General features: G+C 39.0%; 1 protein-coding gene across 1 annotated transcript; it reads left to right on the top strand.

Moving 5' to 3' along the window:
• The first annotated feature begins 57 nt into the window (after positions 1-57).
• LOC311077176 (beta-galactosidase-1-like protein 2) lies at positions 58-3150 on the top strand. The gene is made up of 6 exons (XM_084138984.1): positions 58-182; positions 364-442; positions 583-670; positions 2057-2165; positions 2243-2359; positions 2514-3150. Exons 3-6 carry the CDS (start codon positions 633-635, stop codon positions 2589-2591), a joined length of 342 nt encoding a protein of 113 aa, XP_083995110.1. The 5' UTR covers positions 58-182; positions 364-442; positions 583-632; the 3' UTR covers positions 2592-3150.
• The last annotated feature ends 21135 nt before the right edge of the window (positions 3151-24285 follow it).

The raw sequence follows: 24285 nt of genomic DNA, 5'->3' as shown, positions 1-24285 counted from the left end.
TATTTTCTCATCTATTTTGGCCTTAATTTCAGGTTATAATAGATAACAATAACAAACAAATCAAATCAAGGAGAGAACTGAATTTGAATTAATTCTAATCTCTTTTGAAGGTGTTTATTGACAGAGAACTGATTGGTGTTTTGGACTATAGAACTCAGAAAGTTAGAATATCTCAGAGTAAGGTAAATATGATGCATTGTTGGTATCTTAAAAGTATTAGTATTATTATTATAATACTATTATTATTATAATAGTTTTATAAAATAAAAGAAGATTTGAGGACTTTGAGCTCATTTTCCTTCTTTGACTTACAACAGTCTTTTTCCTGAATGTATTAATCTTGCGCTAATTACATTTTTACAGAGTGAGAGGACCTTGAGTTTGCTTGTTGAGAACTGTGGGCGAGTGAACTGTGGTACAATCATAGACAACCAGCAGAAAGGTATGATAATATTGATTTAATAAAAGAAATATATATATATATTGACATTGTTTAGTTGTACGTCACATAGTACTGTAATAGATATGATAAGGGGTGTAGTGACCATAACATGCCATTCATTATTGTTTTCATCCATACAGGGCTTGTTGGAGATATAACTCTGAACGATGTACCTCTAAAAAAGTTCTCCATGTACTGTTTGGATATGAAAACCAGTTTCATAAACAGGTTTAATTCTGAATATTTGCTTCTGTATTGTGTCTTAAGTGTATGGAAGCTTGTTTCCGCAACGTAGTAAAAATTCTTTTTTTATCTCATAATTCTAAGGTAAAAAATGTTAATTACTAACTCAGGAATTACGCGAAAAAGTCAGACTTTTTTAAAAACTTTTTTTATTCCATTGCGGACACATAATAGTTTCCATAATGAACAATATAGCTTCCATAATAGTTTTATACCAAAATGGGTAAGTTTAACTTAAGCAATTACAGGCACGGGTTAAGAACTGGAACCATCTCTAAAATTAGGTCCTTCCTGAAGATATAATTGCTACATCTGAAATGAAGGTCATCATTTTATTTTGATTCTTCTGTGCCTACAACTTACTAATTATTCGACAGTTATCTTACTATTGTCTTTAATAGACAAATGCTTTTTTACAAAAGTTTGATGAGCCTTAGCTTAATATTTTCTAAATAAATAATTGTCACGCCTGCCAGCCGGAGGACACTCCTCCCAAGTCCTTTGCCATTCCATCATGAATTACATTTCCCATAAACCTCATTTTCGTGTAATTACATCCGCCAGTGTGTCATTAACCTGTTAATGTCTGTGTATAAGCCCTGTGTTTTTTCTCACTTTTTGTGAAGTCTTGCTAGTGTCACAATGCATTTCTGAGCGCTCTCTCTTGTTTCTCGTCATGGTTTATAGTTTGCTCTCCTCCCCGTTTCCCTGGATTTCCCTGTTTGCCTGTGTCTTGGACTGTCATTTACCTTATCTCATGCCTTTACACGAATCTCACTGAAAATAATGAAAGAGTCCAAGTAAATTCAGAAATCCAGGTGAAATCCAGGAGAATCCAGGAAAATGGGCAGAAGATCAAGAACATAAACCATAGCTGCGTTTCCACCGCAAGAACTTCCCCAGGAACTAGGGACTTTGGGCTGGTTCTTTGTGTGTTTACTCCGCAGGAACCAGGGTCTAAAGGAAGTTCCGGGTAAATATTTCCCCCTCTGAAAGTCCCTGCTCACGAGGTAGTACTTTTTCAAAGTTCAGGAACTTTCAGGGGTGGGACTTGGAAGTTTGTGAGCATTTCATTTTGTTGCCATATTAGATTTTAAGGTTTTTTACGGAGAGAATTTTGGATGTCTCAGAAATACTGTCAATACTGAACATGCTGATTGGTTGAGTTCATGCTGCATTTTGATTGGTTGAAAAAAGTTCCTGGGACAAATTGTTTCGGGTAATTTCGGTGGAAACGTGGCTCATGACAAGGGAAACAAGAGAGAGCGCTCAGAAATGCAGTGTGACATTAGTAAGACTTTGCAAAGACGCAGGGCTTATATACACAGACATTAATCATAGGTCAAAACTGAATCTCTCAATTTTTATTAGACTGCACTCACTGAAATGGATGCCTGTCGGTCAGAAGCCCACCTACCCTGCGTTTTTCAGGGGAACCCTGGTAGTGGATCAGCCCACAGATACTTTTGTGAAGCTGCCGGTGAGTCTACAGTTTCATTAGAACAGCCTTAGAACATAGAAGATGGCACAAATCATGTTGTTCTGGACTGTTGGCAGAATTGGAGTAAAGGAGTGGTTTTTGTGAACGGGCAAAATCTTGGACGCCACTGGTCGGTTGGTCCTCAGAAAGCCCTCTATCTCCCCGGTCCCTGGCTCAAGAGTGGAGATAATGAGGTGACTGGCTGTGTGTAAATATAGGTGTCACTGTGGTGAAGTATAGCAAAGGCATAAACTGGTTCTAGAAAATTTATTTTGCATGCAGCAATAATAAAATCTTTAAATCTATGAAATGTAATACATGTCAATCTTATCTGTCTTCTATCTCTAGATTGTTGTTTTTGAGGAACTCAAAGCTGTGGAAACAATCCATTTTGCTGAAAATCCAGAATATAGCAAGACAGTCTAAGTATCTACACAACTGTTTTGCACCCTTCTTTGAAACACACCTGCAGTTTTACAAAGTATCTCAGGCTAACATCCATCAAAACAGCAGATCTGGACATAAATTACTTGAGGCAAGACAAAAGGGTGAAAATTTTGTAATAGTACATCACCTCCCCTTTTGCTTTATCACAGTATATTGAGAAAATTGTTTTGCATTGCAAGTTTTCTGAAATGTTAAATATGTGAGTGATGCATTATCTAATTATGTGCTAATTTGCATACATTACAGAGCAGAAATCTAAACATTGGATAAAATCAGGTTTAAAGTTCTTGTTTCATTTTGTTGCCATATTAGAGTTTAAGGTTTTTACAAAGAGAGTTTTGGATGTCTCAGAAATACTGTCAACATCCAGAAAAAATAATAATAAAATGTATATATTAAGGGAATGTTAAATGAACAAATCCCTCTGTAAAAAGTGCTACTGATGTGAGGAAAACAGCCTTTAATGATATGTATTGTAATTGAAATCTTCAGATGCAAATAGCTAAAGTGTAATAAAATAAACACTTTATATTCTTAATACTAACCTTAATATTCCTTGTGTACTAGCTGTATTAATTAATCACGGATCATACACATAACATAACCCAGATAGCAGACCAACACTGAATCAACACTGAATCAATGTTAATGCATTAATCAAAAGATCATTGTATCAATGTTGAAATTTAACATTGATTTTTCATCAGGTTCTTTAGATGCTCTTAACATATTTTTATGTTCTATGCCACACAAAAAACAACAACATTAAAATCATGAACTCAAATGTCATTGTGAAAAAAAAACATTGCGCTCGCTTTATCAATGCATATATAAATTCGCGCCTACGGTTTCTCCAGTAAGGGCTAGCGCAAAATGGCATCGGCGTCTCGCAGCGGTACTTCCGGCGGCATCTCCCTCAGCCAGGACTTTCTCTGGCACCTGCTCTGTTTGTAACACCCTGCCGCTGACCAGTTACATAATTCAGCGTAATATTTTTACTGTAAAAACTACATTTGAAAAAAGAAATAGCAGTATATATAGGATCTATAGCCCATTTATATGTAGCAGCCTATGCACAATTAATTATTAAAGGGTTAGTTCACCCAAAAATGAAAATTCTGTCAGTAATTACTCACCCTCATGTTGTTCCAACCCCGTAAGACCTTCGTTCATCTTCGGAACAGAAATCTCTTGGACTCTCCAAGAGACTCATAAGGTCCGAGAATCAAATTCGGGCCGGCCAGTACGGAGCTACAAGGAGTAATCTCACACCGTACCTCCTGACCCTTTCTAGAACCCCAGGGAGCATAGCGATCGGGGGAAAAGCATACAGACGTGACCTCGGCCATATCTGTACCATGGCATCCAGGCCCAAAGGAGCTGGATGTGAGAGAGAACCAGAGCGGGCAATAAGAGTTCTCATGAGAAGCGAACAGGTCAACCTCCGCCAGGCCAAACTCTCTCCATATAAGCTCAACCACTTCGGGGTGGAGCCGCCATTCCCTGGGCCTCAGCCCCTGCCTCGACAGGATGTCTGCTCCCAAATTTTCAACCCCAGGAATATAAATAGATCTGACAGAGAGAAATTTATCCTGGGAATCTGATGTGCCAGTCTACAAAGAGGGCGAGATCTCAAACCTCCTTGGCGGTTGATATAAGAGACCACCCACATATTGTCTGTCCTAACAAGAACATGATGGCCTCTGAGGTCAACAAGGAAGTGTCTCAGGGCAAAAAATACAGCCAATATCTCCAAGCGATTAATATGCCATGAGAGATGATGGTCCTTCCAAGTACCTCGGGTGTAACGGCCCTCCATAACCGCACCCCAGCCCGTGAGGGACGCATCCGTAGTCAAAGTCTTTCTCTGACATGGTGCTCCAAAAACCAGGCCTTGAGACAGGAACCATGGTTTCTTCCACATGACAAGAGAACGAAGGCATCTGTGCGTAACTCTGATCATGCGAAAAGGGTTTCCCAGAGGAGAAAACCCCTTGTTCCTGAGCCACCACTGCAAGGCCCTCATATGGAGCAGACCAAAGGGTACTACCGTGGATGCTGCAGCCATAAGACCCAAAACTCTTTGAAAGTGTTTGACAGTGATAGCCTGGCCTAACCTAATACTCTTCATTGTGTTTAAGATAGTATTAATACGAGCAGGAGACAATTGTGCCCGCATCGTAACTGAGTCCCACTCTACTCACAGGAACGTAGTCCTCTGAAGAGGAGTTAAGGAACTTTTCTTCACATTGAGTCTCAACCCCAAGCACCTCAGATGACGCAAAACAACATCTCGATGTTGAATTGCCAGTTCTTTCGACTGAGCTAAAATGAGCCAGTCATCTATGTAATTTAAGATACGGATCCCCTGAAGTCTCAATGGAGCAAGGGAACTCAATGGAGTATGGAATATAAGTGTCCATACATTTAGTGATGGTGCGAGGGGATAAGGCTAGGCCGAAAGGAAGAACCCTATATTGATAAGCTTTTCCCCCAAAAGCGAATCTAAGAAACTTCCTGTGTTGTGGGATGATGGAAATATGAAAATATGCATCCTTAAGGTCTATCGTCACAAACCAGTCCTCGGATCTGATTTGTTGAACGATCATAGGTATAGTTAACATTTTGAACTTCATCTTCTATCACCTGAGCCTGGTCAGGAGATACCAGCGTATGAATAACACCACTAAATCTAGGTGGTCTATACTGGAACTGGATTCTATATCCATTCTCAACTGTATTCAGGACCCACTGAGATATATTTTGAAGACCCTTCCAGGTGTCTAAATAATCTACTAGGGGAATCAGCCTCTCAGGACTGACCTCAGGTGTTTTATTTTTATTTTCGGTGACCTGAAGCAATTTTCTGACAGGAACTAACCGAATTTTAATTTTCTCTACAGGCCTCGTGAGAGGTAGCGAATGTGACAGGGCCATAGATTTTATAGGAACACTACGTAAAATACATTTGCTGGAAGTCGATGCGTCCCGAGGCGCACTTGACGGCGGGAAGCAACATCGATTTCCTGAGGGCTCCGCGGAGCGAAGTTTTAAAAAGCCCACGCGGAGGGGGACGCCCTCAGAGGCCTGAGTCTCATGTCACGGCCTCTTAGCCGAAGCCTTCCTCTCTTGAATAACGGTCCTCAGATCTGTTTTCGGTTTGGACGACTTCGACTGAGGGTGTTGCCTCTGGCTCCAGGCCTTTTGAGGGGGAGCACGAGAGGCAACACTCTCCTTCTGTCTCAGCAGGTGTGAGGAGCTGGCGGCGGCCTCGTGAGACTGCCCCCTGGCAGCAGACCCACGAGACCTGGAACGACGGCGGGGGATAAGTTCTTTAAAAGCGGCTGACTGTCGTTTCGCCTCCTGAAACCTATCGACGACGTTATTGACGCCGTCGCCGAAAAGGCCAGAAGGCGAAACTGGGGCATCGAGGAGACAAGCCCTGTCCTTGTCCCCGATGCCCGACAGGTTCAGCCACAAATGTCTCTCCGTGGCTACCAGTGCTGTCATGGAGCAGCCGATGGCACGGGCCGTCTCCTTGGTAGCACGGAGAGACAAGTCGACCACCCCGCTGTCGTCCACCTCTTTGAGGAGGTCGGCCTGGTATGCCTGCAACAGCCCCATAGTATGCAGACAACTACCAGCCCGACCTGCTGCCATATATGCCTTCCCAACCAAGGCCGATGTTGTACGGCAGGGCTTGGTGGGAAGCGCCGGAGCCCACAGGGATGACGCAACATCAGGGGAGAGATGAGATGCAAATGATTCCTCAACCCTGGGCATCATCCCATAGCCCTCCTCCTTGACACCCATTATATTGGAATATAAGTGAACATTGGGGCCAGATATTCTTGAGGAGAAGGGCTTATTCCACAATTTCGACACCTCGGTGTGGAGATCGGGAAAAAATGGCAGACTCCGGCATAGAGGTTGTGACCGAGTCTGCAGGAATCGCTCATCGAGTTTGCTTTTTTTAGTCGCTTCCTGCATTTCTGGTGGCCAATCGATCTTTAATTTAGCACACTGCCTGAATTGTTTTTCAACATTCGCCATAATATTTTCTCTTTTCAAGTGACAAACAACACCAAATAGAACAGGCAAGATGACATAGGGCGCTTGCTGAAGACCAGAAGCTAACATTTCCTGGTTCCTGTGACCCTTTTATAGCTTCCGGATCACCGTCACATGCGACGTCACGAGTGACGTAATGACGTTGCACCAATCAAGATTGGAATAGTTCCATAGTTGACTTCAGACGCTTCAATTCCCCAAAGTATCGAGTATCGATGCAGCGGGAGTTCCCTTTACGAAAGGGAACCCTCATTTAGTCAGTTTCTGTAGCACTCATAATCTGTCTGACCCATGGCGTTTTATACACCCCAACTTAAAAAACTTCTCTTGGTTTAAGCCGGATGGTTCGATCAAATCAAGGATTGACTTTTGGTTAATCTCTGACAGTGTAAAAGACTTAGTATCTGACTGCTCTTTATCTTCTGCTCCCCTATCTGACCACTGCTTTATTAATCTCACCCTGAAACCCAGTAATAATCACAAATGAAACAAGGGTTATTGGAAACTCAAATGCCAGCTTGTTACAATCCGAAACGTATAGCCAAGGGGTTAAATGCATAATTTATGAAATTACTCAAGACTCCAACCTTCTGTCTTATAGCTCCAAATGGAAATTTTTAAAATTCAGAATAATAAACTTTTCAATCTCTTTCAGTAAACAATTGTAAACACTACAAACCAAATTAGATAATATTTATACAAGAAAAACAAATGGAGCCTTCATCAGATCCAGAGCAAAATGGATCAAGGAAGGAGAAAGAAACTCTTCTTATTTCTGTAGATTAGAGAAAACTCGTCAGGAAAGAAATAACATAGGAACACTGGTCATTAATGAAAATGAATGCTCTGATCATAAAACTACATCCAATGAAGTTTATTCCTTTTACAGCAACTTATATTCTTCTAGATTCTCAGCTGATGCAAGGCCTTCTTTGATAAAATCAGAGATTTTATTCCCCAAATAAATGAGGACTTCCAAAATACATGTGAGGCAGAGATCACGTATAAGGAGCTCGAAAAGGCGTTGCAATGTCTGACTTCTGACCGCTCCCCTGGCCCAGACGGCCTGACAGCTAACTTTTATAAACATTTCTGGGAGCACATCAAAGCACTTTTATTTGAAACACTTAAAGAAGCTTTAAACAACCGATCACTTCCACAAACGTTGAGGCAAGGTGTAATTGTTCTCATTCCAAAACCAAACAAAGATCCCAAAGTCTTGGACAATTGGAGACCGATAACGCTATTAAACAATGATTATAAATTGCTAACACACATATTTTCAAATCGTCTTAAAGAGGGTCTTCCTCTTTAAGAGGAGGGTCTTCCTCTTTATAACCAAATAGTTATAAGTCAGCTGGCTGACGACACCACTTTGTTTCTTAAAAATGTTGAGCAGGTCCCAAAGGCTACTGAAACTGTAGACTTATTCTCAAAAGCTTCTGGGTTACAACTGAACCTGAAAAAGTGTGAGTTGTTATTTATACATGACTGCCACCTTGAGGCAGCATTATGGTATCCCTATTAAAACTGCAGTCAAATACTTGGGTATACATACAGTATAACCAAAGATACTAAGTTGAGTGAAACATTAAATGTATGGAACAAAATGGATGAATGTAAATCAAGATTAGACAAATGGTTAAATAGAGATCTTTCTCTGTTTGGTCGCATCTATATAACCAAAATGGAAAGCCTTTCAAGGTGTATTTACCCAGCCTTTTCTCTGTCTATCCCCAACAAAGCGGCTAAAACCATCAATACATTAAACTTTGATTACATCTGGAAAAGAAAACCCCATTATCTGAAAAAAGCGACTATAGTGAAAGACTATGAAGATGGTGGGCTACAAGCCATAGACTTTGATTGTATAAATGGAACCTTAAAGACTAAATGGTTAAGATGCTTTATAGCAAACAGTAGTAGCTTCTGGTATTGTGTCTCCAGGGAATTGTTTAAAAAAATTGGAGGTATTGATTTACTTTTAGGCTGTGATTTTGATGTTCCAAAACTTCCTGTAAAACTGTCTGCATTTCATTCTCAAGTTCTGTTATATTGGAAACTATTGTACAAACACAGTTTTACTCCCCATGATGTACCCATCTGGAATTGCAGATTCATTCTCTTTAGAAATAAGTCCCTGTATTTCAATGAATGGATAGAAAACAACATTTGGTCTGTCACACATCTACTGGACAGTTATGGCAATGTTTTATCTTTTGAAGATTTTGGTACAAAATTTAATTTTCAGTGCAATTGTGGCAAGACTCGAGTGGAGGGTAAAGTGACTCACTATTAAATTAATCCGACTATGCCACCCTGGTGGAGAGCCAGGGAAATAACTCAGAATAAGGACACACAGGTAAGTTTTACCATTTGAAGACAGAGATGACGTGAGACGTGAGGAACAATACAAAAATACACTTTATTATAAAATCAACAGCGTCTATAAATTTCTTTAAATTTCAGGAATTTCCCAACATGACAAAAATAAATCTCCAGGGCCAGGCGTAGTGGGATTAAGGCTGGCTGCAACTCAGGAGGTCGTCCAAACCCACCTCAAATCACAACAGATCAAACACCACGCGCCCACACCATAAAGAAGTGTTGTCAGCACACACAACACACGGTAAAGCACACACTACCGAATGAAGCAGCTAGTCTCCCTTGCTCCACACCTAGTCCTCATTGGCTCCTGGAGAAAGGGGGAAGAGACACACATTAACAAAGAATGTTGCCAGGAAGCAAAACAAACAAAACAAAGAAAATGTTGCCGGGAAGCAAAACAAACAAAACAAAGAAAATGTTGCCAAAAGCAAAACAAACAAAACTAATACAATGTTGGCGAGAAGCAAAACAAAGAAAATGTTGCCGGGAAGCAAAACAAAGAAAATGTTGCCGGGAAGCAAAACAAAGAAAATGTTGCCGGGAAGCAAAACAAAGAAAATGTTGCTGGGAAGCAAAACAAACAAAACAAAGAAAATGTTGCCGGGAAGCAAAACAGCAGCGGCGTCACATATATTTACATTTACATTTAGTCATTTAGCAGATGCTTTTATCCAAAGCGACTTACAAATTAGGACTAAATTAAGCGAGTCATCATGAAGAGGCAAAAACAACGCAAGAAGTGCTCAAAATACGAAGTTCAGGCATTATTTAGAGTTGCATAAGCCCGATAAGCGAGGTTTTAAAGGGAAAGGGAAGGTTTTTTTTTTTGGTTTTTTTTATGAGGTTAAGTGCTCACGGAAGAGATGGGTTTTCAGCTGTCTTTTGAATGTTGTCAGGGATTCTGCATTCCGGAGAGTGGGGAGAGCGTTCCACCAGCATGGAACTGTGAATGAGAATGTTCTGGAAAGTGATTTTGTGGCTTTCTGTGATGGAACCACGAGACGTCACTCTTTGACCGATCGAAGTGAAAGTAGGAGGGAGCTGAGCCTGTGATAGATCTGTAAGCAAGCGTCAATGCCTTGAACTTGATGCGAGCAGCGAGAGGTAGCAGCGAGAGGTAGCCATATATAGCGGTCACATGCAGCTTCTTCAGTTAGGGCTTAGAGATAATGATGTTCCATTCCCCATTTACCTTCAACAAAAAGGCACACAAGTCAACTAAATGCATCAAACCCCAAATGTAAACGAGGGACAGATGTACTTACGATTTAGGTAGAACAACCACCAAACGCAAAGCTGTATGGTTACTCACAACAGGTGATGCGGCTTTGTCTACCGGCCAGCGTTCCCACACCTGCTAACGTGTTGTTACTGCTGAACATATCATCATAAATACCCCAAATGCAAGCGATCAAAATTTAGTGCAAATAGACATAGGCCTACCTGAAAGCGAACTCCGCCACAAACTTGCCACAATGCCAGCACCGCCAGACCTGCTCTAACTAAACTAGAAATAGAGCATATAACTAGAGCTATTCACATCAATACACAGTCAGAGAGAGTGTCAACACACCTCAGATGAAACGAGAATGGAAACGAGAATGTCAGGAAGGGAAGAACCCAGACTTACGAGGACCTGTACACCAGTCAAAATAAAGCTTCTTAAATATTACGGCCGCTTCTACATCATTAGTCTGTCAAAGTCACACTTAACCAGAGCCAATAGGAGGGCAACATCACTTATCCTGCCACACAATCGTAAACATTATGATATGGTTATCCAAAGCGTCCCTTCTGCCTTCCTTTTGATGGCAAAAAATGCACTACCTCATTTTCTCAACCCCCCTCTTCTCCCTTCATTGATGATTGCTGGTCACCAGTTAGGACTTTACTATAACTTTATACCCAATGCAATACAGCTGAAATGCTGCTTCTCTTATCTTCAATCATTCTTCTCTGAAGAAACTACGCACAGATTTCTTATAGTTACCTTTATCACCAAAAGCTAAAGAGCTTCACTTCAAAGTATTGAATGACATATATCCTTCAAGAGACCTCCTCTCACGTAGATTTAACTTTGATCTAAACTAGTGCAAAATGCCTGTGCAAAATCAGTTTTTGAGTGTGTTTTTAGTAATTGTTGGTTTGGTGTGTTTGAGTGCTCATTGTTACAATTACACAGCAAAAGTTCAGTGACATTTTTATTTGTGCATGGTAGAAAGCACAAAGTGAACTCCAAGAAAACGCTACGCTTGAGCAAACAGTTTGTAAATAGGCTACTATAAATGATGGATTAAAGACACTGTGAACGCATTGAATAGGATATGTTTAGTTGGTGAATAGCATAGGCTACTATTACACAGTAGTGATAACGTTAAGCGCACCAGAATGAAATATAGGCCTAATATTCAGAAGTAAACAGGATAGCTGACTTATAGATTCAGTTAACATCCACAAATGAATAAGCGCATCGATTCAGGGAGCAGTGCAAAGTGCCCGTGCAAAATCAGTTTTTGTGAGCTGATCGCCGTCAAAAAAGTTCAGGAGATATTTCTTAGCGATGGCTGATTTCAACAGTTTCAATATGATAAAAAATAACTTTTATATTGATTCAATGGATTAATTGCATTTTGAAAAAAAAGTGTCATGAATTTATTGCATTTTTGGGAAAAAATAATCCGTTTTTATAATAAATCTTTGAAAATCAAAATCTGGATTTGAATTTTTTATGTTATTATAACCTGAAGATGCTATGTGAAAGTTTGAAACAGAAAATAGTGGTTTTCATCTTGCCACTTTCTTGGTAAAGAAAACACATTTTTACTCAAATTAATCAAAATGGATTTATCATGTTTTGAAACCAAACTATAATATTCAGAAGTAAACAGTGTAGCTGACTGAGTGTTTATGTCAGAATGTTTATTTTTAAACCACAACCTTCTTGGGGCTTCTTTTACCATATATTTAATGATATCTTTTGCATTTCTAATCCAAACAACGTCAATCTTGGCACTGCACTTACTCGTGCCCGTAGCAAGACACCTGTCAAGTTTGAAATCCATCGGATTAACGGTTCGAGAGATATGCGAACAGACAGACAGACAGACAGACACACAGACAGACAGACAGAAAACAGTGAGCAACTTGAAGTGGACGTAACTTGAAGGGGCGTAACTTGAAGTCTTGCAGGATGCAGACAGACTCTATTGACGACTGTGCCAGCCTAAAACTCTGAGGCCGGAAGTGGGCGGGGTAGCAGTCTGATGCCGGAAGTGTTCATGTTTAGACAGTAAAAGGTTTAGACAGTAAAAGACAGTAAAAGGTTTAACTATGGTGGAGCACACGGTAGAACAAGGAAAAGAAGAAGAGAAAGAGGTAAAAAGAAGTTCTATCTTTGATGGATGCAACATACGTAACGTTATACGCTTATACAAAACGGCTACTGAACTGAACTGTTTTTTGAAACGAAGTATTTTGAAACGAAGTATTTTGTAAGTTAATATTTAACAATATCACAGTATCACTTTGTTGGGTTACATATTCATGGTTTGTGATTTAATTTGTTGTTGACGTTGTATTTTACAGCATTTGTTAAATTTTCTGACCATGAGAATTGCATTAATTGTATTTTATTTCACCTATAGAAGCACATAACGATTCAGAGAGGGTCAGCGCTACCACCTTTGGACCAATGCACAACATGCTGCAGAAATTTTCACTGCCCATTTTGTGATGGCAGTATTTTTAAACCAACAAGACGGGACAAATTGAACAATCATATTAAAATCCACTTCAAAAAGGCTGTTGTTCATGGAGGTATGAACATCTGGAGTTATTTTTTAAAGTCCAACTGAAATCAAAATTGACCCCATTTACTTTGTTAGCGCATATTACTAGTCTTGTAGTGAAAAAATAATCCGTGCAAGTTAATACACAGAAAAAAATTGTTTGCCGTCGTAATCTTTAATCAAAGTCTGAAAAGTTACTTCCGGTCTGGAATGGCGTTCCTTCTCTGATGATGTAGGTTTGACGGCTTGGGTTGGGAAACGCTTAACCACTCCCCTCAAACCGTTAGTCTGTTATGAGCAGAGATGGAGAGGAGGAGCGCTAGAGTAAAACCCTGCCCTCTGTTCAATATTCTGTTTCACTGGGAAATACGAAAAGTCGTTTGCAACTTCCGGTTCACGCGGACTTTAATATACAGTGGCAATAGATATTATTTTACATTTATGCATTTGGCAGACACTTTTATCCAAAGCGAATTGCATTGCATTTCAAGGTACACATATTTAATAGTAGTCCCTTTGGAATTAGATGGTTTTCTGCATGATTTAGCCATAAAATATTAATTTATCTTCATTAACGTCTAAAGGTTGCAAAAACAATGCACACTGAAACTTGAGCTAACAAAATACAAAGAATTATATATTTGTGTATTTGTATTTTGTTATAATAATATTTCATATCTATGAATGCATCCCATTAAACATTTAAACCCACAACAGGGATAAGTTTGAATTATTGTAAATGTGTACCTGTATAACTTTTATAAGATTTATTTTCTTTGGTTTGATTTAGTTTTATATAATTTATTTTAGTTTGATTTTGTATTTTTATTTAATTAGAAAACAGCTAGTGTGTGATTTATTTTTATATTTCAGAGGAAAAAACTCATTTGATTTAAATTAATATTTTTGGGGTTTTCAGTCCATCATATTATTGTGTATGGTCTATGTTGGTTGACTATTTAAAATTATTTTCAATTAAATAAAATGTTCAAACTCTCAAGCTTTGTTTTCATTGTATTATTTATTTTTTGTTTTAAGCTTTGTTCAATTTATAATATTGTTAATCAATCTTAATTATATCTTTTCAATTAAATCGTTTAAAACAAAGTCTTTATAATAACGTTGTTTTAAACTTTAAAACGTTCCAAAACACGGAAGTAGCGCAATGCCTTGCCGCGCCCACTTCCGGCACCAGACTGTTAGGGCTCTGGGCTGGCGCTGTCGTCCTCACACTGCTATGACGTATGGTTCTCGACCTTATGTAGCCCCATAAGGAAAATTTTTAAAAACGGTGGTTGAAATGAAATTCATGAACTCAACCAATCAGCATGTCCCACCCCCGAAAGTTTCTGAACTTTGAAAAAGTAGGCTACTACCTCGCAACGCAAGCAGGACTTTCTGAGGGGCATATTTTTACCCGGAACTTCATTTAGACTCTTATCCCTGCGGTGGAAAAACACGCTATGCGGTGCGGTGGAAGTACCACCCTAAAGTTCCTAGTTCCTGTGGAAAGTTCCTGCGGTGGAAACACGGCTCCATTCCTAGGGTGGTCTTGCGTATTGAGGTTAGGGCTTCATCATGTTCAACATCCTAAAAAAAAGTCAAATACAAAAAGAAACAATTAACAGATCAGGGGTGAAAAGGGGAGTTGGTTTTAGAGAAACATACAATAATTTTTATTGTAAATAATAATGTAAATAATTTACCATGCACTCCTTTACAAGGTTTGAGGGGCCCTCGTCCAGGTAAACGGCAAGAGCTTTCAGGATGCATTCACGTCTTTTTTCCAGTGGTGTCATTCTGAACAATGAGACAAATATGCAGTGTTCAGAAGAATTAACACAAATGATCCCACTGTTATTTCTACAAGAGCCAAAAAATTAATTATCTGCATCTGTGAAGGCCTCAAATTTCAGAGAACCAGTATCATCGTCATCGTCCACCCTAAATAAGACAGATCAATAATATAATATTGTTGAATATTAAATGTCCCCAACTAAGCAAGCCAAAAGCCAAGGCAACAGTGGCAAGGAACCAAAACTCCATCAGGTGACAGAATGGAGAAAAAAAACAGGCTCAGTCGGGGGCCAGTTCTCCTCTGGCCAACGAGCGAACAGTGTATGATTATGATCCAGGCAGCATTACAGGTCAGAAGTCAGATTGGTCGTGTCGATGAGGCCTTCACAGGGCTGATGAGGCTGGCACTTCAGGGATGCGTCATGGTTGGGTCCAGGTGCAGATCCACCATCTGATCTGGAAACGGCCGGGGTCCACCTCACTTCAGTAAACGGGAGGGACTGGTTGACACTTCAGGACTGCGTTGTTGTCGCGTCCAGGCGCAGGTCCTTCATCAGATCTGGATACGGCCTGGATCCGGCGGACTGTGGTAAACCTCGGTATAAACAAAGAGACTAATATTAGCGTAGACGCCATTCTTCTTATGATGTTATGAGTACATCAGGATTCATGGGAAGTGTTCCCGGTTCCGGCTGGCCTAATCTATGCAGCCTAATATGGAATTATAGAAGTCTATAATGTGTTATGTGTATGCTAGGTCAAAGCGATGTGTTTTTAGTCTATCTTTGAACTGACAGAGTGTGTCTGCTTCCCGGACAATGTTAGGAAGACTGTTCCAAAGTTTTGGTGCTATATAGGAGAAGGATCTACCGCCAGCAGTCGATTTTGATATTCTAGGATCTAGGTATTATCAACTGGCCGGAATTTGAGATCGCAATAGACGTGAAGGACTATAATGCGTTAAGAGCTCTCTCAAGTACTGCGGAGCTAAACCATTTAGTGCTTTGTTAAGTAATCAGCAATATTTTTAAATTTATACGATGTTTAATAGGGAGCCAATGCAGTGTTGACAGAACAGGGCTAATATGGTCATACTTCCTGGTTCTGGTAAGAACTCGAGCTGCTGCGTTTTGGACCAGCTGTAATTTCTTTATTAAGCGTGCAGGGCAACCACCCATTAGAGCATTACAATGATCTAGCCTTGATGTCATGAATGCATTAACTAATTGTTCTGCATTTGTCAATGAGAGCATATGACGTAATTTAGAAACATTTTTAAGATGGAAAAATGCGGTTTTACAGATACTAGACACATGACTTTCAAATGAAAGATTGGTATCAAAGAGCACACCCAGGTTCCTAACCAACGATGAAGACTTGACAGAGCAGCCATCAAGTGTTAGACAGTATTCTAGGTTATTACGTGTGGAAGTTTTTTGTCCAATAATTAGAATCTCTGTTTTTTCAGAATGAAGTAGTAGGAAATTACAATCAGCTATGCATTCCGTTAATTTTGTGAATTGGTAAGTTTCGTCTGGGCGTGAAGAAATATAGAGTTGAGTATCATCAGCATAACAGTGAAAACTAATGTCATGCTTCCTAATGATATCTCCTAAGGGTAGCATGTACAGAGTGAACAGCAACGGTCCTAGTACTGAGCCTTGTGGTACGCCATACTGAACTTGTGATCGATAAGACATCTCTTCATTTACTGCTACAAACTGATAATGGTCAGATAAGTATGATTTAAACCATGCTAATGCAATTCCACTAATGCCAACATAATTTTCGAGTCTATGTAAAAGAATGTTGTGGTCGATAGTGTCAAATGCAGCACTAAGATCGAGTAACACCAATAGAGAGATACAACCACGATCGGATGATAAGAGCAAATAATTTGTGACTCTAATGAGAGCTGTCTCAGTACTATGGTACGGTCTAAATCCTGACTGGAAATCCTTGCAGATATCATTTCTTTCTAAAAAGGAACATAGTTGTGAGGATACTGCCTTTTCTAGTATCTTTGACAGAAACGGTAGATTCGAGATCGGCCTGTAATTCACTAATTCTGTAGGATCAAGTTGCCTTTTTTAACAAGCGGTTAATCATAGCAAGCTTAAAAGTTTTCAATACATATCCTAGTGACAAAGATGAATTAATGATATTAAGAAAAGGATCTGTGACCTTTGGAAGCATCTCTTTCAATAGCTTAGTCGGTATAGGGTCTAACATACATGTTGTCAATTTAGATGATTTAACGAGTTTAGTAAATTCTTCCTCTCCTATAGCAATGAATGAATCAAATTTTTCTTCAAGGAGACTACAATGCACTGCCTGATGCGATACTGTAGTAGACGGTTGCATGGTTATAATTTTCTCCCTGATATTATCAATCTTGTTAGTAAAGAAGTTCATAAAGTCATTACTGCTGTGCTGCTTGGAAACGTCTGGGGTTGAAGATTTATTTTTCGTTAGTTTAGCCACTATTTCAAATAAATACCTAGGGTTTTGTTTATTTTCTTCTAACAGGTTTGAAAAAAAAAAACAGCTTTTAAGGCCTCTCTGTACGCAATCGAGCTCTCTTTCCATGAAATGTGAAATACCTCTAGTTTTGTTTTCTTCCAATTGCGCTCCATTTTTCTGGCTGCTCTCTTAAGGGCCTGCGTGTGCTTGTTGTACCACGGCGTTGGACTATTTTCTATAATCTTCTTTAAGCGCAAAGGAGCAACTGTGTCTAAAGTGCTGGAAAAGAGAGTTAAAAGTTTCTGTTGTAATATCTAGTTCTTCTAAGCTATCTGGGATGCTGAGATGATGAAACTGATCAGGAAGATTATTAATAAAGCAATCTTTAGTGGCAGAAGTGATAGGTCTAACATATTTGTAATTCGACTTTGCAGCCTTGGCTAAATTAAGTTTACATGAGACTGAATAATGATCTGAGATGTCATCGCTCTGCTGCAGAATTTCAAAGGCATCAACATTGATTCCATGTGATAATATTAGATCTAGAGTATGATTACGAGAATGAGTAGGTCCTGACACGTGTTGTCTAACTCCAGTAGAGTTCAGAATGTCTTTAAATGCCAATCCCAATGCATCTTTTTCGTTATCTACATGTATATTAAAATCACCAACAATTTGGACTTTATCTGCAGCCAGTACTAACTCTGATAGAAAATCAGCAAATTCTTTGATAAAGTCTGTATGGTGCCCTGGTGGCCTGTATACAGTAGCCAGCACAAATGTTAAACGTGATTTATCATTTACACTAGATAGTGTTACATTTAGCAACAACACTTCAAAAGAATTATATTTAAAACAAGACTTCTTAGTAATTCTGAAGATATTACTATAAATTACAGCAACTCCTCCCCCTTTGCCTTTGGGACGAGGTTCATGTTCATAACAGTAATCTTGCGGGGTGGACTCATTTAAAGTAATATAATTGTCTGGTTTTAGCCAGGTTTATGTCAAACACAGCACATCTAGGTTATAATCTGTAATCATATCATTAACAATGAGTGCTTTTGAAGTAAAGGATCGAATATTCAGCAACCCAAGCTTTATCATTTGTTCATCCGTATTATATCTGTTTTTTATTTGTTGAACATCAATTCAATTTTTACCCTTGAATGGGTTTAGGAGTTTTTTGTATGTCCTAATTCGGGGAACAGACACAGTCTCTATATGATGATATCTAGGTGAAAGAGGCTCTATGTGATGGGATTTATCTGACCTTGGTGATGCGAGGCCGCTAGCAGACGGTCGGTTTAGCCAGTCTGTCTGCTTCCTGACCTGGGCCCCAGATTGTCATGTTTGAGCTCTAAGACTATGTGCCATATTACTAGAGAGAAGAGCAGCACCATCCCAGGAGGGATGAATACCATCTCTTTTCAACAGGTCAGGTCTGCCCCAAAAACTTTTCCAATTGTCTATGAATTCTATATTATTTTGCGGACACCACTTAGACAGCCAGCCATTGAGTGAGGACAATCTACTAACTATCTCATCACTCCGGTGAACAGGAAGGGGGCCAGAGCAAATTACAGTGCCTGACATCGTACTTGCAAGTTCACACACCTCTTTAATGTTAATTTTTGTGATCTCCGACTAGCGGAGTCTAACATCATTAGTTCCAACGTGAATAATAATCTTAATGAATTTATGATTAGCATTAGCCAGCACTTTTAAATCTGCTTTGATGTCAGGCGCTCTGGCTCCCGGCAAACATGTGACTATGGTGGCTGGTGTCTCTATTTTCACGTTCCGTGTGATCGAATCGCCAATAACTCAACTCAATTCAACAGGATTCTCAGTGGGTGTTTCATTGAGTGGGGAAAATCTGTTTGATGTTGTAATTGGAACAGAAGAGCGGTGTTTTGTACCCCCGACTACAGCGTCTCACCGTCACCCAATTGCCCTGCTGCACGGACTCTGCAGCCGGAACCGAACAATGTACAGAGTTCACTAAGCTAGTCGCATCCAAAGCAGTATCTAAAGCCCTTGCACTCTTACAATTAACCTCGATTAAAGTTTGGATGCGTGTCTCTAGTTCTGAAATCTTCTCCGCCAGCCTATCTCCCTGCATTTATCACATGTAAAACCTGTGCTGGCAGAGAAGGCTATGATATACAAGTTAAATAAGGTGCAGGTGACAATAAGAGGAGAAGATGACATGACTCACCGTGTTTCAGAGAACCAGTACAAGTAAACAAGTAAGTGGTTCTAAACCAAAAGCTTTGCATATTTTTTTAAAAAAAAATCTTGGATGTCAGAGCTGTTCCAATTGTAGGTGCATAAATCACAAATCTGATGCTGCTGAGAAAACTAGCTCTGAAATTAGCTATGAACAAGCTCTGAAATTAAAACAGAATGAATCATGTGCATATTAACATTCCTAAGCTTCTTTCTTAATTTTTATACTGACCCTTATGTTATTCATACTCCCAAAGTCTTTTTTAAAGAATTTTGACCTGTTTTTCCTGCTCATTTCTGTCATGACAGTCAATGACAGTCAATGGTGAGTTCTTCTTCCAAAGGTTCAATAGCATCAAACAATTCCATGTGACTTTTGAAGCTTCAGAACAGGATCTCACCGTTGACTTTTATTGTATGGACAGAAATGAGCAGGACAAACTGGCCATAATTCACCTTTTTAGTTCAGAAAAGCGAAAAACAAAAGAGATTGAGTGACATGAAGCTGAGTAAATAATGACAGAATTTTCATCTTTGGGTGAAAATTCTTTGAATCTATAGTGAATTATTGTCAGATTTAAAATGATGATGAATTTAGCAGAACATACCAGATCCATAACTGATAGAATGCTTCTGATCTTCTGTGCCGCTGTTCCTCCTGTCTTTTTGAAAATTTTGAGGAGCTGGGTTTAGAAATTATCAAAAAGGACAAATCAGGCTGGTTGCTGACAAATTTATGACAGTCTTTACAATATTATCATACACCAACACTTACAGTATTTCTTTAACAGCACTTACAGACATACAAAATTATTACAAACGAACATGAACCTGAATTACATCTAAAGGACTTCAATTTATAATTTGGAATTGCATACAATAACCATCCAAGTAATTAATCACAGCTGACATTACATTATAAAGACTTACCTCTAAAGAGTGCTGGCTATCTGTTCTTACATTCAGCGATGAAACGCAAATCTTCGATCATCTTATGCCTCCTGTGCGTAAATGTTCTGTCCATCAACACCTTGATAACCTGCATATAACCTGCATATAACCTGCAGATAACCTGCAAGATTCGACTATAAGTGGGACCACAACGTATTCCATGTTTTAAAAGTGCATGGGCAGTAAGGAAATGCATATGGATATGAGTGTCTGTGTCCAAGTACCAACCTGAAGGGTTTTAAAAGCGAAGATCTGGATACTGACAGCCTTAATATTAAAGGATATGAAGTAAAATAACTCACCTGTTTGTCCAGATTAAAACTAAATGTTGATTGCATCCTCCTTTTGAGCAGGATTTGATTCCCACAAAATGGAGAAAGAGTGCTAAAGGATGAGCGCTGGTTGTGGTCTCGAGTCTCACAAGGACCAGGCCTGAACTATTTACATTTACTTTACTTTCGTTTTGTTGTGCTTATTTTATGATTTAAAGTATTGTGTAAAATGTTTGCCGGTTCCCACCTCCTTCATCCCTTATGAACAAACCTTGTTGCATTGGTGTTTCGAAAACCCGGGAGGAAGGAGTAACGCACTGTCAAAGAGAGTTTTGGGAACCGGACAAAGATTTTTTTGGTTATTGCACTTTTTATAAATCGGATCTGTTCTTTTATTTGTGCACTTTTTTAATATGTGCGATGTCTATATGTCTATAATTCTGTCTTAAAATGTATACGCTTATCAGCTTTTTTCCTATGGAAGTAAAATAATGTCAAATGTTTTTGAAATAAAAAGCCTGTTGAATTGCACTACTTGAAAAAAAAATAGGCATTGCATTAACCATGCTTGTATTTTAATGCATTGTATTTTTAGGGCTTGCATTTTTATGGGCTGAAATTCAGCATGGTTGAATATTTAAGCTGTGAATATTTCAATTAAAAACATTTCAAACACCTTTTCATTATTAAAAATTCAATAATCCATATTCACCTTTCATATTTCACTTCCAAAATGTTCAAACTGTTTAAAAATACAACCAATAATATTCAACAGGCAATTTTCGGGCCATTTTATTTCGCTTTGCAAAATTCGCTTCCACAAATTCAGTGGTTCAAATTCGACAGTAAATTCAACATTGACGTCCAGGAACTGCAGGAAAAGCAATAGATTACCGAGCATACTCTCCATCTGCTGTTAGTCGACCTCACCATCAGATGGTGCAAAAGCGCGTGTTGTTGATGAAGACATTCATTCATAAAATGGAAATGATTATCTGTGTCAGTATGTGCGGAAAAGATGATAAACACACAAAAGCTGTGTGTTTATGTTTCATTCAATAACTTCATTGTTACTTTCCTTGTGTATTCTACATGTCATCAGCTTTCTCTACCATGAACAGGATTATAATCGGTTTCCCTCAATACCTCATACTCAAGGATTCCCCTTCAGTTGGGACAAAACGCTTAACGTAGCTTAATGTACTAATACAGTGATATGAAAGATCAATCTTGCACCTTATTGGGGAAGTAGGCTGTAGGCTACTATATAGGCTACAGGCAAGCATGGACTCAGAATATGAACTTGACGCGCAAAGTTTCATGCTGAGCGTTTCGTGATATACTGGCGATATACATATAAGCCTACTGGTGATATACATATACTGATATACTATATAGTATGCCTAGGTGTATTGCATTAGCTTAAACTGTCATATCACTTGCATATTGTTGTCCTATTGTTAATTTAAGTGTAAATCACTTTGGATAAAAGCGTCTGCTAAATGACTAAATGTAAAATTGGTTTGAAATTGGACATTCGCACATTTAGGGACCGTCTCTAAAGTTGCATACAACATTGGCATACACGTTTCTAACTTCAATAGCAAACTTCAATTTATTTGAATAAATATCAAAAATCCAAAGGGTGCGCATTATGCCTGACACTACATGAACACTTTACAGTTGGTTTTATGACTGTAAGTCGTTCTATTCAAATGCTATCGGAGTTAGAAACGTGTATACCAAAGTCGTATACACTTTAGAGACGGTCCCTAAATGTGCGAATGTCCAACATCAAGCCATCTTTATGCCAGTCTATCAGTGGGAAACGCTCAGCTTTGCGCGTTATTCTGAGTCCATCTGCTTGCCTGCGAGTTTGGTCTTTTACATCACTGTAGTCCATTAATCTACGTTAAGCGTTGTATATGTCCAGAAGTATTGAGGGAAACCCTAATAGCCTGCATGCAGCACATCGCCACAATATAAAGTTAAGGCAACTAAACAACCAAGAGAAATATATGTCAACCTCAAAAATGTAACATTGGATCTGTACATCCGCATCGGGGAATAACATTATAATCTCGTTCACGGTAGAGAAAGATGCATGTAGGCTACACAGGAAAAGTAACCGTGAAGGCACTAAATTTAACATAAAACAGCCGTCATAATAATCACAAATACACTTACATTGCTGTAAATTAGTTTTATGAATGAATGACTTGCTCTAATTTTGCTGGTCTTCGTCAACAACACGCGCTTTTGCACCACTTGCTGGTGAGATTGACTAACAGCAGATGGAGAGTATGCTCGGTAATCTATTGCTTTTCCTGCAGTTTCTGGACGTCAATGTTGAATTTACTGTCGAATTTGAACCACTGAATTTGTGGAAGCGAATTTGCAAAGCGAAATAAAATGGACCGAAAATTGCCTGTTGAATATTATTGGTTGTATTTTTAAACAGTTTGAATATTTTGGAAGTGAAATATGAAAGGTGAATATGGATTATTGAATTTTTAATAATGAAAAGGTGTTTGAAATGTTTTTAATTGAAATATTCAAAGCTTAAATATTCAACCATGCTGAATTTCAGCCCATAAAAATGCAAGCCCTAAAAATACAATGCATTAAAATGCAAGCATGGTTAATGCAATGCCTATTTTTTTTCAAGTAGTGCAATTCAACAGGCTTTTTATTTCAAAAACATTTGACATTATTTTACTTCCATATTTTCCCCTCGTGTTTTGGCTGCCTAATTGTATATCAGGCTGTATTTTTCTATATTTTGTCTAGATGTATTTTATATAAGATATAAGTTATTTTACATAAGTAATCATACAGTGCTCTGCAGCTTTTTCCCCGATTTGCCTGCTTCTTGTTTTTTCTTCTATATTTTGTAGCTGTATTGTGCAGAAGTTCCTCATTCAGGCTTGCCAGCAGCTTCAGGAAGCGTATGTCAGGCTTGATGTATCTCACCTTTATGAGAAAATCAATGGCTTCCTCTACACTTTTGAATTTGTGGATCATGAGGTATGCCAGAAAAAGAGTAGGGGCGTGGCTGACACCCTCAGTGCAGTGAATGAGCACCTTATCTGTGGAAATGAAAGCAGAAAGACAGTCAGAAAAAGTCCCAAACAGTTTGTCACTCCAGAAAATTTGATAAAAAATCTTACTTTTTGGGTTTCTCCGGGCCTCGTGAATGAATTTGGCAGCTGGCAAGAAGTATTCGCTGATGTTAAAACTGCACGTTGTAGGCAAGCCACAATAAGTGATGTTCATGCCTTTGTAATATCTCGCCCCTGTATTAACGGTTTCCTTCAGGTCTTTCTTCGATGGGACTCCCAACAAGACCCTCAGATTCTTCTTCACGGCAGCAGCATTGAGGATGTGAGTAATACCCAGCTCCTTCAGTCTCTTTCGGTCCCTTGCTATCTCTCTGCAAAAGAACACAACATCCAAGATTAGTCTTTCACAAAAGAGGATTTATAATGTAGAAATATAATTTTGTTTGATTCCTGTTCATACTCCTGCATTACATTATTAATCACATGGTTTATATTAGTCTAAATGGATTGTAGACTTACTCATTTCCAATGAAGATGTTGTCCCAGACCATAGTGACAGGTGTCTGATGCAGTGTACAGGCATTCACACGCTTCTCCAATGGGAGACAGAAATCTGTTGCAATCTGCTTGTAACCGATTAGATAAGGAA

Source organism: Abramis brama (genome assembly GCF_963993115.1).
Source record: "Abramis brama genome assembly, contig: SCAFFOLD_131, whole genome shotgun sequence".
Taxonomy (NCBI): Eukaryota; Metazoa; Chordata; class Actinopteri; order Cypriniformes; family Leuciscidae; genus Abramis; species Abramis brama.
The sequence above is the reverse complement of the archived record's forward strand: the minus strand, read 5'-3'. Positions and strand labels throughout refer to the sequence as shown.

What these genes read in the sequence shown, in the direction of transcription:
- LOC311077176 (XM_084138984.1), top strand. Translation starts at nt 633, where the DNA reads ATGTACTGTTTGGATATGAAAACCAGTTTCATAAACAG. An exon ending in AAAACCAGTTTCATAAACAG is followed by an intron (nt 671 to 2,056) that starts GTTTAATTCTGA and finishes AATTTTTATTAG; the next exon opens with ACTGCACTCACTGAAATGGA. An exon ending in ATACTTTTGTGAAGCTGCCG is followed by an intron (nt 2,166 to 2,242) that starts GTGAGTCTACAG and finishes GACTGTTGGCAG; the next exon opens with AATTGGAGTAAAGGAGTGGT.